The sequence below is a fragment of the Haplochromis burtoni genome, unplaced genomic scaffold (genome assembly GCF_018398535.1).
Source record: "Haplochromis burtoni strain Fernald_Lab_line unplaced genomic scaffold, NCSU_Asbu1 Contig_365, whole genome shotgun sequence".
Lineage (NCBI taxonomy): Eukaryota > Metazoa > Chordata > Actinopteri > Cichliformes > Cichlidae > Haplochromis > Haplochromis burtoni.
In genome coordinates, this window is record NW_024582726.1 from 35,618 (window position 1) to 53,071 (window position 17,454).

Sequence of the window (17,454 nt, forward strand, 5' to 3'; positions counted from 1 at the left end):
GAATTATATTTGGTGTTTATTTACTTAATGAATCTATATTTTATTGTTATTTTTAAGATGTTAAAAAATATATTTATCTATTTAATTTAGAATTTTGCTCATTTTGTATTATAAAGTTATAAATATTTTCATTTATCTGGGTCAGCACAAAGTGCCACACCTTTTCCTTCTGTGTCTCGGAGAGAGCTTTATGTGTTCTGGCTGTTCGCACCTGGCATTACGTGAGGTTCTGTTGTCACGGTCCAAACTTATATGAATAAAAGATACAGCAAATGTAAAATTCATAAGACCTTTATAATCTATTTCCTGTGGATTATCTCTTAGTCCTTCATTTCCTGCTCACCCAAACTGACACAAAACTTTCTAATATCACCAATTCAGTGAATAACAATACATTTACTGGATAACTAATCTACAAATGTAGACGTCTGGTTTTCCAGTTCATACCACAGCGACACTTATTTTCAGGCCTTGTTGGCATTTAAGGAGGTCACTCTGGGTCTGTGTGGTGTCCACTCGAGTGAAAGCTACACTGCACTGGTTTGCTTTTGAGATGAAAATGAAAAAAACAACAACAACAATTAAGGAGCACACAAACCTCGAGGAAAACAGACTGCTGACTGACCAGGTGTCTGGGAGGAGGATGAGTGTCAGAGGGAGAGAGCGAGAGAGAAATGAGGCTGGATAATTAGGAAAAGCAGGCGGTATTCCCACAGGGAAAGAGCAGCAAACTCTGCACATGCAGTTATTCGCACCATCCCTCTGTCTCTATCTCTTTAAGAGCTCCGAGAAGGAGTGTGTGCTCGCTGTGTGTGCGTGTGCGTGGGGGAGGGGTATTGGCTGGGGTGGAACAGTCCTGTAATGAGCAGATTTTAGAGAGAGAGAGAGCAAAAAACAAGAGAGGACAGATGACTTGGTGGAATCGGGATATTACAACAACAATCCAGATTTAGGTGAGCGCTGGCATGGAGAAGACAAAGGGGAAAGGACAGGAATAATATCCGCCTCAGATTTTTGCATCCCTCATCTTCACTGGAGAGAGTCGCCTGGATCCCGGCCGAGCAGAGAAGAGGAAAAGGGGGAAGAAGAGCCGGGGAGATATTCACACTGCTTTATGTCCGCCAAGGCGTGTGTGCAGGGCTGAGTCCGTTTGATTGCTATGGATGTGTGTCTCTGAGCGTTAGCCTGGATTGCCTGTATCCAGGCCATGCTATAGAAAAATATCTTCAACTCCTCCAGTTTTTTTTTAAACATGGCGTATGAGTGCATCAGTATCCCTGTCCTGTATCCATCCCTGTGAGCTGGTGATGCAGGGATGTGAGGATGCTCTAATGTGTAATTGAGCCAAGCTCGCTCACTTGCTGCCACCGCCGCCACTCTGTGGGCCTGCGGGACTGCTGGAAAAGCCTAGGCCTCGCTTGTCTGGAGCGCCCTGCTGCACGGCCGAGGCGAAGGGCCTGTGAGGTTGCGTGGTGAGCAGGAAGGTGGAGGAGGAAGTGGAGGAGGAGGATGAGAAGCACTCTGAGCCCGCATGCCCATGGGAAGCAGCATGCACGGCAGCTGTGTACGTCACTCCAGACCCATCGCTGAGGCTCGGATTGCTTCTCCGTCATGAGGCAATGCTCCGTGGGCCCTGTCCTGCTGTTTTCAAAACACCCAGCTAGCGTTCCACATACTAAACTAAGCGAAGAGGAAGTTCGAGGCCCTGAACCTGTATGCTACCTGATTTAAACGAGGCCTCCACCCTCCTTGCTCCTTCTGAGTGAAACAGGCCCTTGTTTTTTTCTTTTTCTTGACGTTCTAAGGATTTGCCTAAACCTGTTTCATGCATGTCCACTGGAGGCAGGTTTGACTTTGATGACGGGGGGTCGTACTGCGGGGGGTGGGAGCAGGGTAAGGCCCATGGCCGAGGTGTCTGCACAGGACCCCAGGGTCAGGGTGAGTACGCTGGGGCCTGGAGTCACGGCTTCGAGGTCCTGGGCGTGTACACGTGGCCAAGTGGGAACAGCTATAAGGGCACCTGGGCACAGGGCAAGCGGCATGGCATCGGAGTGGAGACCAAGGGTCGCTGGGAATACAGAGGAGAGTGGACGCAGGGGTTCAAAGGTCGATATGGGCAGCTGGAGAGCACGGCCAGCGGGGCCCGGTACGAGGGGACATGGAGCAATGGGTTGCAGGATGGATATGGCACTGAAACCTATTCTGATGGAGGTAAGGAAGCTAAGAGCAGCTTATATCTACACAGATTTTCAGACCAGGTTAAAGAGCAGCTTGGTCCACTTTAGCTTCTCTGAATAAAACATTCCAGCTTGTTCCACAAACTAATTTTCAAGCTGCAAGTGGAGCAGCTTGCTTACGTTTTCATCTGCTTAGCTCCACTTTATCACATCTCCAATGTAGGTCACATAAATAACATGTGGCTCACATCTATGAACACAGACAGGTTACTAAAGACTCCTACTGGGCACCACAGCAGAGGCCTAGGTGTTAAAAGGCCATATTTAGGATAATGTGCAATTGTAAAGTATCGATAGTGTACAGTGTGAGTGCAAAGCAGTGCAACGGTACAGCTGTACTCACAAGTTTACTTCCACTCATCATGGGCTCAAATTTCATGGTAAGTTGTGGCTTTTAATGATTTCTTCAAACTCTCCTTTTTCCTCGATTAAACACATTTTTAATGACTTAAAAAAACAAGATTAGGGTTCACAAGTTTAGTTTTTTTTGGAATTTCTCCAATCCACACAAAGTTACAAATACACTTCCACTAATATTTAGTTTAATGTCCCTTAGCAAATTGTACTTTGCAAAATCGGTAGCATTCATTTAAATTAGTTGTTTTTCTGGCACAGACCTGGCTTTCAAACATTGTCCTCGCTGAGATTGATCCTGTAGGAAGGCCATTCATGAAGCTTCCAAAACCAGTTTTCATGTTTGTTTGTGATCAGTGTCTTGCTGGAACTCCCAATTGTTTTGACTGCCAAGTTGCTGATTTGAGATGAAGTTGTTTGGTAATTCTCCTTTTCTGTTATTGTTCTATCCGCCCCGGAGCATGATGTTACCACCACCATGCTTGACAGTTGGTACAATTTTCTTAGGTTTGAAAGCCTCGCCTTTACTCCTCCAAACATGGCTCCTGTCAATGTGACCAAATGAAAGTGGCTTCAGTGTGAACAGGAACTCTGGTGTTTCAGCAGCTTCCAGTTCATGGTAAGCTTGAGCCTTGGTGGTTCCTGGGTTAGCCTTTCAGAATCCCAAAGCCCCAACCTGAACTCTATTGAAAATTTTCGGACTATGTTTGAAAACTGGGTCCTTGCCAGGAAACCAACCACTTGAAACGAACCCTATTAATTCGGCCAAGAAGAGCAGTCAAATATCCAGTCAGAATTGCGCCAGGAGCTTGTTGATGGTTATCAAAAGCATCTGACTGAGGTGCAACTTGCTGAGGGACATTCAAACAATTATTAGTGGGGGTATATGTATTTATTTGAACCTATGTAGATTAGAGCAAACCCAAAAGAAATTCAAATTCATGCACCCATTTTTTAAAATTTTTGATCATTAAAGACGTGCATTCATTCCAAGTGGGGAAAGCATGGTTCAAACAAATCATTGAAAAAGTTACCATGACATTTATGCCCATGATGACACAAAGTTCTGACCACAACTGTATGACACAGAGAAATCACTACAGAGGGAAATGAAACAATTACAAAGAGACGCTAAAGAGCTGCAAAAAGAAATATACAAAGTAAATTGACCACAGCGAGACACTAAATGATCAAAACAAAACAAAAAATCCACTGGGAAATGAAAATCGGTAAAACAGTGACTCCTACCTACAAAGACACACGAAACCCCCAAAATCCACAGAGACACAACTTGAAAACAAGGAGACACAAATTGACTTCAAAATGATACAAGGCAGCTACAAAAAGACATAAATTGACTACATAGTGGTGAAAATTGACCTCAAAGAAAAATTTAATCAGTATAAGGAGAAACAAGCTGACTACAAAAAACCCCCACACAAAAACAGAGAATATGAAGAGACAACCAAGAGCCATAAAGTGAGCACTTTTAAAAATGTTTCATCAAGAGATTTTAAAAAATTACTGTGAAAGACCTAAAATGTCAAAAATAATGTACAAAAATGTGCAAAAGGACTAAAGAGGACAGAGGACACCAGAAGATATTGTGCTGACTGTCTGCCGGGCTCGCGCTGTGTGGAGGCTCTCCTGAGCAGCCTTTCTCTGAGATTTTAAGAGAACACAAACAGGCTTTAAAAACAGGACACCTCTAATATTAGAAATTAAGCCATTTTGAGTCGTGACTCCTGTTTAGACACACAGACTTATCAAAACACACCTTCACCCCTCTCCCCAGTGCCATGAAAGTCTCCATGGAAACATTGATACAGCAGGTCAACGTGTCACAAGAGACCAGCTCGCACGGCTCTCCTGCTCTGATTGGCTCACTGCCGCTGTCATTTCCCTTTATTTCTGACTTTGGGGGGTTGTAATGTAGGCCGTTTGATCACCGATGGTAGCCCGCCTCCGAGCACCCAGATGATGGAGCGAGAGGTCAGTGAGCGATGCAGGTGGAATAAAAGCACTGCGTGTGCGCGTGCAGGCTGAAGGTGGAGATTGTTTACCGGGAGGCGGTGGATCGGTTTTTTTTCCGACTCCCTGCGCGAGTGTGAAGGCTGCACGGGTTCATACGCCCTATTTTAACTGAAAAAGACTGCGTCACGCGACAGCTCTGCTCCTCTCTTCCGCTCACGTGGGAGACCACCGACAGATGAATATAGCACGCGCGAGCTGACACATTTTCCACAACCCAATAAATGTGCAGGTTTTCTCCATCAAAGACCCCCACCCCCCAAATAAGACACACACATGAGAGAGGTTTACTGACAGAGCTGCCAACAGAGCAAGTGCTCATTAAAAACCATAACAGCCGCATTTGGCGTCCATAGCAGGCCACGAGCAGCCTCGTGCAAAAGCCGTCCCTGTCCTGTTTCAGCACCGCGGACAGCTCCGATACTGAAATCCTTAAAAACCTCACGAAGAGCTCAGAGCTGAGCGGAAACAGCGTCAGAGCAGCAGGACACATGTACTCTGGAACAAAATAAAGATTTAAGACTGCGTGTGGCATTTGGGTGTTTGAAGACATGAGAATTGTCGTGGTCATAACCGAACTCCTCTCTGGGTGTGTTTACTTGAGTAAACTTGTTGTGTATGCACAGCGTTTTGCTCGCTTCATAATCAAAGAAAATGTTTTCTAATTTATTTATTTTTTCAACATTTGTCACACTAACACATGAAAATAATCTGACACCAACAAGCACAACAATCGTACTATAAAATATTCAATAACATAGACATATTGGGTTTGTTTTTTTCAGTAACAATGCACAGCAACTTAACTGATTATGAAGCATTAATACTGTAACTACTAGCTTTTTTCATCTATATATCTATCCATAGCAAGTCTATCACACTGGACATTGGGCTGCTCTGCTAACATCAAAGGAAAAGAAATGATGTGATGCTCATGGTAGTTGGGTTACTCATGTGTCTCTCCACACATTTAAGGCTAGATTCACAGCGTGTGTTATCCCTCAGCGTCTCCACTGATCTGGAGCCCAAAGCAGTTGTTTGCTTTGCCTAGTGGCAAGCAGCACCTTTTGTATTTTAAAAGCAAATAGGTTAAAAAATGCTGCCCTCTAATCTATTGAGCAGAACTGAGTTCAGCCTATTGGTGGAGCTCTCCTCAGCAGTCCCAGTTTCTTATGTGGTCCCTTAGGAAATTTAATGGTCCTCCCTTGTCTTTGCCAATAGTGGAAATCAATGTTTTGTTTATGTATTGATTTTTGTTTCTTTCATTTTCATTTCACCTAGTTTGAATGAACAAACCCAATATTGGGGGGTTGATATTATTCTAAGAGCAGCTTCTAAGTGCATGTTAGTACCCATATTGGGTGCTAACTCACTTATTGTCACTGGGACATCTATGGCACTGACACAGGCCTATTCTGGAAATGAGCAACAGCTTTCTAGACATGGAAACAGCCAGCTAAAAGCACAGATAGAAAGACCCAGAGACTATTGGTAAATGGCCTGTATTTGTATAGCGCTTTTCTAGTCCCTAAGGACCCCAAAGCGCTTTACACAACCAGTCATCCACCCATTCACACACTGGTGATGGCAAGCTACATTGTAGCCACAGCCACCCTCGCACTGACAGAGGCGAGGCTGCCGGACACTGGCGCCACCACCAGTAGGCAACATCTGACCACCACCAGTAGGCAACGGGTGAAGTGTCTTGCCCAAGGACACAACAACCGAGACTGTCCAAGCCGGGGCTCAAACCAGCAACCTTCCGATTACAACTCTTGAGCCACGATCAACTCAAGATTGGCCGTATAGAAATGAAATGGACAAAGTCATGTGACCAGACATCACAGACTGATTAGCGACGTCTCATTATGAAACCCTGAGCTGACCGTTTTCACCACTGCTGTCTTGGTGTTGTGAAGCCAGATGTGATGAGTAAGGAGTAGATGTGACTGCGAAGCAACTTGTGATTGGCAGGTCAGCAGCTAATGAGCATACTCTGGATACCCACCCTCCTTTCTAACTCTAATAATGACCAGAATTTATGAAATGAACTTCATGTGTGCCACGTGGCATGTTTACGTCAGACATTAAATAGAGTTTCTAAACCAAGAGTTAATGAGCCGTTGGTGCAGATAGTGTTTTTGAAGAGAGGACCCAAAAGCAGACACTTGAAGACAGAACTTGATCTTAACAAAAGGCAGGTTGTTTATTAAAGATAGAAGATCAGACAAGGATAGAAAATAAAAGACAAAAGGCAATGAAGGCATATGCTAGACTGGGAAAACCTACTAAAGACAAGACACGTGGAGGAAAGTGAACTGAAGTTCCGGCAAAGGACAAAGGGGAAGTGATGCAATAAATACACAGACCGCTGATTATGAAAGTGGAGAGAGCCGCGAAACTCAAGTGGAACAAATTCAACACAGAGACAAGGGAAGCAAAACTAAACACAAGCACATGACACAAGGACTATCAAAATAAGACAGGAAACACACTGACACTGACAAGCACTCAAGGATCGGTCAGGCTGAATTAATCAGCCACTCTAAAAACTGAATCTCGACTCTTTTTTTCAGTTTTGGACTACTGTGTGTAGAAAACAGGTGACCCATCTTTAATTTTTCTTTCACACACAGAATTTTCAATCCTTAAAATTCACTACTTGCAGTCTTGGTTGTGGCTGGCTTGCTAGGTTGATGACTTTAGCTGTGATCAGAAGCAGCTGGAGCAGTACCTACTAAACCCAATCTGCAACAGAGAAGAACAGACAGCTATTAAAAGGCTGACTGCAACATAAACCTCTCCAGCTTTATAATCAGGAATGAGTCCTACTGTAAGTGAAACTAACACGCTGGTAAGTTTCCTTCCCAGAAACATGAAACTTTAGATTTACTTCACCCTTTGCTCTGATCACCTCAGGGATTTGAGGAGAGGATGCTGACCTCTCCTTAGAGCAGACCTGCTTTGGTTGGAGGCTGCTCTCAGGAGTTTGCCCTCTTCCAGGAGGTCTGGACATCAACTGGAGCTGATTTTTTGTTCTTGGTGTAGACAGAGAGGAGCATAGTGAGAGAGGAGGCTTGACATATATAAACCTTTATGGCTGATTTCAGAGCAACAGCAACCCCCCTCGTTGTATCATAATATGCTGGCTTGTCTTCTGATCACCTCCTCCACCTAAATTGCCAAATCCTCAACAGCTCAGGCATAAAGATTCCTCCACTACAGCTTTTCCTGTTTTTACAGAGTACATATGTGTATTTTCTGCAGACTGGGAGAAGCCAAAAAACAAGTGTTATTTATGGTTTATTTCAAGTGTTTCTATTATTTTAATGCCATTCCACTTTGCTTCAAGTTAGCACTGCTGTGTTTTAAAGATTTTATTCTTGGCAGCGTGTAGTTTTCACACAAAGATGCACAAACACATCACATATTAGATCGGATGCTGAGCAGCCTCCTCACATTATGGAATATTTTCTACACTTCCATCCACATGAGGCAGGGATGGCATTTTTAGACTGACATACAGATGCAAATTAGTATGCAAAGCTCTGGTGTGCTCACAGTGAGTCCAGACACATCTTTGTCAAGCTTTAATTTTATGGCAGATTTATTTGTACCTTGTTGAAAACGTTCATAAACAGTCAACACAGAAACTAAATATATGTGGCATTTCTCAGAAGTGTCAGTGTTGTCATACACGTCACCAGGACTTTTCCTGTTTCAGAATGAAAGACGTTAGTTGCCATTTCTGACAGACAGCTGTGCATTTTCCTGTTGCATTTCTGACTACTTGCTGACAAAAATTAGCAAAATGCTTGGGTAAAAACCCCAATCAATTAAACTGCAACTGCATTCTTTCTAATACCCAGTGGAGGGAAACTACCTTTCGCTTTGACCTTTAACATGACTTTATGGGTTCATCCACTGGTTTCAGGTCATGCTAAACACTGAGCTGTGAGACAGAGCTGGGTGTTATCCCGTGTCCTCACTTTTAGCCTCAAGTGTTAGCATGCTAACACATGTGAATCGGCCTTAAACACAGAACAACGTTACCTATGAGGCTGATGCACGAGGCGACTGGCTGATTACATTTGAAGGGAATTTGCTTAAATTAACTTAACTCCTAACCCTGTGCTATGTGAGTATGTGAAGTTTGGGGTTTGACATCTTTTGAAAACTTGGCAGTTTGACAATTTAGAAGTGGGCGGGAGCCCTCTGACCAGTTCTCAGTAATCCATCCTGTTGTGCCTGAAATTAGCCCTGCACGCCAACTTTGCTACTCAGTGAGCACTTTGAGTTTGCAAAGACCTTCCACTGAGTAATGCAAAGATCATTTTGGCAATTACTGTATAACAGTTAGCATACATTAGTGTATTCCTCATGCATACTACTCTCCTGTTTGGTCCATTGAGAATTCAATTAATGATCTTATGATGAATGAATTTACACATAGATATTTGGACACTCAAATAAAATGCAGTTCTTATGTCTGACTCGTGCTGTGTCTGTCTGTCTTTCAGGAACCTACCAAGGCCAGTGGCTGGGAGGGATGCGCCACGGCTATGGTGTGCGACAGAGTGTGCCGTACGGCATGGCAGCTGTCATCCTCTTCCCTCTGCGAACATCTATAAACTCTCTCCGCTCTGAGCACAGCCATGGCCCTCCTGCTGTGCTGGAGGATGGCACTGCCACCACGCCTACAGATGGGGTGGTGGCCGGACTGGCTGGGAGCCCAGTGGGCCGGGGTGGGTTTGCTCTTGTGGCACCGAGTGAGGCCGAACGGCAGAGGAAGAGAAAAGGCCGCTTTCGGCAGTCTATCCTAAGTGGCCTGAAGCTTCGGCGCTCTGAGTCCAAAAGTTCTCTAGCCAGTCAGCTCAGCAAGCAGAGCTCCTTCTGCAGCGAGGCCGGCATGAGCACCGTCAGTTCTGCTGCATCTGACATCCACTCCAACACCAGTGAGAGTGAACAGGGTGCTCCTGTGGATGCCACTGTCACTGAGATGTATGCTGGAGAGTGGAGGAGTGACCAGAGAGCTGGCTGGGGCGTGAGCAGGCGCTCAGATGGCCTGCATTATGCAGGCGAATGGGCGGGCAACAAGAGGCACGGATATGGCTGCACCACCTTCCCCGATGGCACCAAGGAGGAGGGAAAATACAAGCAGAATGTGCTGGTGAGCGGAAAACGCAAGAACCTGATCCCCCTGAGGGCCAGTAAAATCCGAGAGAAGGTGGACCGAGCTGTGGAAGCTGCGGAGAAGGCCGCGGACATCGCCAAGCAGAAAGCAGAGATTGCTGTGTCGAGGTTAGATCTTCCAGTATTCTGGTCACCGCTTCGTAGGAATAATTTGAACGTATCTCGTTAGATAGAGCTGGTGACACACCTCTGCGCACCCAGCAAGATTAAGCAACATTAAATCCTCTGAAGTCTAAGACATCACTGGTGACGACCCTCGGTCCAAAGCCTAATCGTCGCCCTTTGTTTGACAAAACTAGCTTTTTTGGAGAAATCATTTTTGATGAGTGTCAGTGTGTTGTACAATAATCATTGTCTTTGTCCCCTGATTACCGGGGGATGATTTCTTTTAAATGAGCTAGCGTTAGACCTCACAAATTTGGGATTCAAATCTGGTCAAATACCTTCCCCAGAGACGTGAATAAAAGAACAAGTGGTATATTACAAACTATGGTGTGCTTTGCATTACTAACCAATTATCTGTTCCTGTGTGGTGGGGTAGTGCTTTATATTGTCTATATTGTTTCATAGGGAGCCACAGCACATATTTAGCCCTTCAAAGGCTAATCAAACTACGTTTTTTTAACTGCAAACTTTTTGAGAGACAGTCATGCATTCTTTTCGATAAAACATATTTTTTGCAGTCTCGTATGAAAGTTTCACTTAGATATTACAAATACCTGGATATTGTTTAGGAGAACATTTTTATTACTTCATAGATACAAAGTAATTTATCTTAAAATACACACACGTTTTGACTTTGCTGTTTCTGCCTGTTCTGTTCAGGATGAGCCACGCTCGTGGGAAGGCAGAGGCTGCAGAAGGTGTGGCGCAGAAAGCCACGGAGGAGTGTCGACTGGCTCGGATAGCTGCCAAAGAGCTTTCACCCTCCTTTCACATCTATGGCAATGGTTAGTAGGTGCACAAGTGTCAGTACATTAAATGTAACAAATGTAGCAAAGCACTATGTGCGAATCAGTCTGTTTACCATTTACCAAAACTAACCAGCAGGGTCTGTAGCAAGTAACAGGTAGCTAGATGATGTTAGCTTAAGCTAATTTCACACTTTACATGTTCTTGTTATGATCCTGCTTTCACAAATGAGTTATATGATATGTAGCATGCATAAATAAGAGCTAAATGCTAACTAGCTTAGCTTAGATGAGTGGCCTCCCCCATCTGATGGACGACTGGTTTCTGAGGCCCTGTTGTGAAGCCGCAAAATGAGTGTTTCTCAATATGACCGGTATGACCTCAGATGTGTGCCTGTGCTCACGGAGGTCAAGACAGAAAGACATTTTTCCACAGACCTCTATAGAACTGGAAACCATAAAAAACGCAATTTTAGCATTGCAAAAGGAAAGAAGAAAAAAAGCAGTTTTTTGTAGTAAATGCTGTAAATGAATTTGTCATTTGGCAAATTATGCAGTCAATTAATGGTAGAAATTGACAGCTTAGATATTATGTATATGGCATATTTTATCTCAATTTTAAAGCCATAAACAAACTATTTGTTTATGGAGGCAAAATAATTAACCTATAAAGATAAAACAAAGGTATAACAACCTTTCTATTTGTTTTTTGCCTTCAGGCTTTTCTCTTAGCTTCACTGATTCTATAGTACTCTGTATTTTTTAGATTTTCCACAGAAATTTGTTTGAGATAATTATGAGTCATAGCTAAAGGATTCAAATGCACTAATTTTCTTAAAATCTACATGCAAAAGTACGCCTACTGGAACCTTTACAGATTAATAAAGTAAGTGTGAATTTGCTTTTAAGCGTAGGCCCAGTGTTACACACATTTTAATCTCATAATAAACTACAAAGGATTAGCCTGTAAGAATTCAAATTAAATCAAGTATATTCACTTTCATAATCCTCTCTAAGCTGGCAGCACGAGGCTCCGTTTGTTTGCAGCTCTTCTCCTCCTTTTGTGTGCCGATGACACTCAAACATACTTGCGCTGTAGGCTTTGCTCTGGGTGCCAAATCACCTCACTGGTGCTGTTCTCCTGTTTTCATAGGGCTCGAATGTCAGCGGCCCAAACACCAGGGCACCAAGGACAAAGACCATGAGGTCATCTCCACAGGAACAGACAGTCCGGAGCTGTGCACTCCTGACACCACGCCACCTGTGATAACACCTGATCTCAGCCCCGTGCTGAGCGTACCCACCTCACCTCCCCACAGTCCACTCAAACACACCCATCGCCCCAGGAATGCTTGCTTCATGCGCCAGAGCGCCGTGGACGATCAGGGCGGGGCTGAGATCCAGGTGCTGGTAGAAGGGCGGGGGGTGGATCTGCCGAGGGGCGGGGCTAACAATTGGAGCGACGACATGTATCCGGATCGAGCGTGTAGCAGTCGCTCCACTACGCCCTCCCTTCTGGAAGAGCAGGAGGGACAACTAAATGGCCACGAACAAGCCCCTTTGTCCAACCACAAGCCACGGGAGAAATCCATTTCCAATCACAAGCCCCGGGACCATGCTTCCTCCTACAGAGCCTGGGAGCATTCCTTGTCCAACCAAAAGCTCTCCAAGCACGCCTCTTCCAATCACAAGTCAAGAGACTACTCATCGTCCAATCACAAAACATGGGATCATTCGTCCACCAATCACAAAACCTGCGAGCATGCCTCTTCCAACTACAAGCCACAGGTGCACATTTTATCCAATCACAAGGCCTTGGATCACAACATGTCCAATCACAAGACTTCTGAGCATGCTTCTTCCAATCACAAGCCCCAAGAATATATCTTGTCCAATCACAATGCCAAGGACCACGTCTCTTCTTCTTGTTACAATCCTCGAGAGCATGTCTACTCCAACCACCATCCAAAGCAGCACAACCACTCCAACCACAAGCTTAACGAGCACGCTGTAATCGACCAAAGGCTAGACGGCCACACCGGGGGCTGGACTGCTGAAAGCACCCTTAGGTGGAGCCCCGCCCACTCGCGCCTCACAGAGCAGGACGAGGAGAAGATGAATGACTATACAGTCGACATGAGGCTGCACTGTCCGGACTCGCAGACTTCTCGGGGGCTGGGACAAGAGTCCCCGGCCCCCAAGAACAACAGGCTGCGATCCAGAAGCCTTCGACCGGTCAGAGAAGGATCCATGGACTCTGTACAGATGCTGGACAACCTGAATGTGGGGGCAGAGCTGGAGGAGTGGCCACTGCACAGGGACCTCACCCTCTCCCCACCTCTAAAGTCTCAGCCCATCACTCTGGAGCAGGAAGGAGAGCAATTCACCCTCAAATCAAACTCAGTGAGTCCGCAGTGCTCTGTCAGGCTAACAGTTCATTTTTTAAACACATAATAACATAATGTTTGCTGTTACCACAACACACTGATAAAAAAGAAAAGAAAAAGAGCTGTGTGATAAGACCTACATATTTCAGTTAAATGCAACAAAACTAGTGTAGAGTTAATATTTAAAGGAAGAGCTATGTGTTTACCAAAACTTCACGTTTTAGTCACAGTGCCTCAATGATAAAAATCAAATGATTTTTCAGATTAAAAGACTTTTAGTTCACAAAATGTCAAGATATATTAGACAGGAAATTTTAAAACAACTCAAGAAAAATCATTTTTCTCAGTGTTAGACGACAGTGGGATATGAAAGTCACTGCTGAATCATCAGCACAGCAGATAAACGTCTGTCTTGAAATTATTAAGAGCATAAAAAGAAGACGATTGGACTTCCTGAAGTTTTTTGGAGACGTTTCACTTCCTTTCTAGCTTTTCAAGCTCTTAAGACTCGGGGTGACCAAGAACCTGCACAGACGCCTGTGTTGGAAAATATCTATCACTGTGATAAGAATTAAAGGTACGAAACTATCACAATTAACTCCACAATGTTACATTTTCAATTTTTACACTGAACAAAGGAACTTTCAATGGACAGATTACTGATCCAAGAGCTTCCCTAAAACTGCTAACATGTGGTGTTACTGCATGCAGAGATTCAAAAATGCAACAATCAAAAAAAACAGCATCTCAACAAAAAGGTATAAACTAACCAAAAGATTCCTAAAACAATTATGGAAAGACTCAAAATGAGCACAAAGTGAAACTGAATGCTCGCAGATTCACAAAACAACAAAAGGAGAGCAAACACTACAAAAATGTAAAATAATGAAAAAAAAAATAACTCAAAAGGATCTCAAGACTGAAAAATGTCTGAAAACAACTACAAAGATTCTGTATGAAGGCAAAATATGAATACTCTCAAAACCAAAACAAAAGGGGGTAAACCACCTTCAGCTGACTCAGGTCTGTAGCTGTGAGATTAGCTAAGAAACTCCTGGGTTTAGCCTAAAATTTTCCCACTACACATTTCAAAAGTCCATCACCACAAAGGGTCTAAAATGGAACCGAAATCCAGAAGTGCTCTGGTTTTAGAAGCATTTCCTCATTTCTGTTCCCATATAAATGCATTCTTTACACAGTGTCTTCAGTACAAGACTTTCCTGCATCAGTCATGGTGGATGATTGTAAGAACGACACCAAGGAGCCAGAGTCTGTAATGTGTCCACTAGATGACACACTCGTTGTTATTGCCTTCTTATTCCATAGGTAGACGTGGACACGTGTGGGGTGGGCATTATCATGAGGAAGTTGTGTTTACAAAAATCATGAATTTTACATGTAGTTTGCACCAGTGCGGTCTAAGCGTGCCCTGTGACGGACCAAAGTTGTCTGGTGACCAGTACATAGTTAACTTTGTTAACAAGCCTTAAAATAATCAGCATAACATCAAGTTACCAAGTATTCTTTTTGAGTTTCACAAAAACACTTCGGTATTAGGGTATTAGTTTTGTAATTCTTCAAATTTCAGTTTTCTGAGGCAGGGTTTTCTTCTTCCTCTTACAGAGTGCATGCTTACATAAGATAGTTTAGGATGTTAACTTTCAACAGATGTTAGGAAAACCATAAACACAACTAGTTGAAGAATAAGTAACTAAACCTCCTTGTGTTTTGAGTGTATGTAGGGAAAAAAAAGTTAAGTCACTGCAGACTCCTCTGTGGGCTGGCAACAACATGGACCTTCATTTTCACTCCTGAGGTATAATATACTGACGATTGGTCACCTAGTGTAAAATGTTACGCTTTGGGAGTGAGAACGTGCTGTCACTTTATGTCACTCGGACCCAAGCAGACTCACGGACACAGAAAATATAATCGAGACTCACATCTGTTACGTTATTTTGCCCAGTTATTGTGCTCTTTAAGGCACCTGAGCAGAAAGTGCAGCCCAACTCTAACCTCTAACCTGTTTGTTGATAGCCTGGTGGGTTACTCAGATGTCCATTGTTAAATCTTGACCAGAGTCTGAGTGTCTGTGTTTGTGTTTCCACTGAGATCGTTGGTGCTGTAACTGGACTAATTGCTTTTTTCTCTCTTCTCTTGTCTCCTAGGGCTCCAGCTCTATTCTGGTGGTTATGGTCATTTTACTCAATATTGGAGTAGCCATTCTTTTCATTCACTTCTTTATTTAAGCTTATACAGGTATGATCTACTAAGACTTATTGATAACTACGGTATATTATATGATTACTTAATGAGATGGACGTTCTGTCTATTCGACTGGAGCCCGCAGCCCGAGTGAAGGACACAGCAGAGCCTTTCTATTGTTGCTACTGTCTTTTTCACCTCTGTTGAAGCCCATTTCAGTTTCTACAAACACACCATTTCTTTTCAAATGCTTATTTTGAACTTTCATTCGATATAACTTCCATAGAACGTCCACATGATAAAAGGCGGTTGAATTAGAGTCACGAGAAAGAAAGAAAATGCAGCTTTAGACGAGCGTGTTGTTTCGGGCTCACGTGCACGGATGCCCGTCGCTGACAGATCAGTGGACTGGAGATGGCACAGGCAGCGTTACCCATTTTTTAAAATCAGTCTAGAAAAGAATATAGCAACCCATGTTCCTGGTTATCATGAGAAACACACTCAGTCCTAAGCCCCCTTTTGCCTTTGAACCTTTTTCCTTTCCTTCAAATCCATCAGTCTCTATTCGCACTATGCGCTACAGAACTATGCTGCAAGAGTAGATCCATTTTAAAGGGCTCCGTCATTATTCTTTTCTCTTTTTCCCCTCTACTACATAAACACGCAACCATTGCATGAGGCTGTGTGAGATTTTAAAAAGTGCATTTTTCTATCCCTTTAACATCACTGTTCTGTCTTCATTTGTGCGCACTTCATCCTGATGGTCACCTCTCGATTGTCAGACACTTCACATTCAACCAAAATCACAGAGTATGACCAAATCATATTTGATTTGCGAAATCAAATGCCAGCGACCAACACATGCCAAGCCCTCCTGGTCTAATCCGAGAGGAACTTTCTGAATTCATTACAAGTAAAGTGGAACCACATAAACACACGTTTGCGTGCATAATAAACCGAACAAAAAGCAAAAGAAAAAAACACATTTAACTGCTGACATACTGAGGAGGTATCAGCCTTGCCCCTTTGTACAGCCTTGAGACTGTTATGTTATAATCACTAATTCTAATATATAAGTGTATGTGTCATTATTCTTCAAGTTTGTTACTTTTTGCAGTTTGCAAGACAGAGAGAATGCTGAGTGCCTCGTATTTATTCATTTTGGTTCTCAAATTGATTTAAAAGCCAACCCTAGATCAAACACCCCACACGGGCAGGCTAAGAGGAGACAAATAACCTTGAAAATTAAAAAAAAGCGATCCCCATCCTTCGGCCCTCCACACAATCAGCCCTTCCCTCTTCACCCTGAAATGGCATGCACTGTTTTGTCTCTCTCTCCCAGTCGCCCCTTTTGGACCAGTCGAAAAGGGGAAAATGGGGTTTCTACGGTGTCATTTCCAGAAAACTGTTTTTTTTTTTGAGACCGGATGAGATTTTTGTTTCCAGCATGTTTGTTTAGCCTGCTCAATCTGGTGTCAGTTTGTGAATTTCTCCCTCTTGTCTCTCTTATCCAGCAACACAAGGCTACGTGAGACATGGAGAGCAGTGTAAAATAAACGCTAGCTTTTAACTCTCAGTGGATACTGAAATGTCCCGAGTTTATGAATGATATAAAAGAAACTCTCTGCTACTGTATGTTTTATACTTCGCACCCAGTGGCATCATCATGTTGTGACATCATTGCATGCCCGAGCATGCTCTTTCTTACTCTTTGGTTTATGAGGTTGTTTCAAAGTTAATGTGGAGAAAATAATGAAATGTTTGAAATTAAAGAGCTTGGTGTGGTTATTACTGAAAGTAATTTCATCTACAGCCCATACTACAGCCAGTACAGACTACATGTTGAGCAGGAAGTCTAAAAGCTATCTGCCCTGCACTTTAAGTCAAACTCATTTTACATGGTTTTACACATACAGCCCACTTTGGCCTTATGTGAAGTGGACCAGTGCAACTTCCCTTTCTGTCAGTATATAAGAAAAAGAAGTGCATGTGGTAAAGAAAGACTGCTGTAGTATATGAACGCAATCTGTCAACATGACTCTTTGGACTTAAATTGGAAGAACTAAATGTGTAAAATATAGAAATATATCACTTAATTGTTTTGGTGTCGTATCAATGGCCATAGGGAGGCCTTTA

The 17,454-nt window shown here is 43.4% G+C and overlaps 1 protein-coding gene across 1 annotated transcript; it reads left to right on the plus strand.

The window, feature by feature from the left end:
* Positions 1-816: 816 nt before the first annotated feature.
* On the plus strand, positions 817-17,090 carry jph3a (junctophilin 3a). Its single transcript, XM_005943487.3, has 5 exons — positions 817-2,211; positions 9,143-9,923; positions 10,641-10,765; positions 11,880-13,129; positions 15,282-17,090. Exons 1-5 carry the CDS (start codon positions 1,830-1,832, stop codon positions 15,360-15,362), a joined length of 2,619 nt encoding a protein of 872 aa, XP_005943549.1. The 5' UTR covers positions 817-1,829; the 3' UTR covers positions 15,363-17,090.
* The last annotated feature ends 364 nt before the right edge of the window (positions 17,091-17,454 follow it).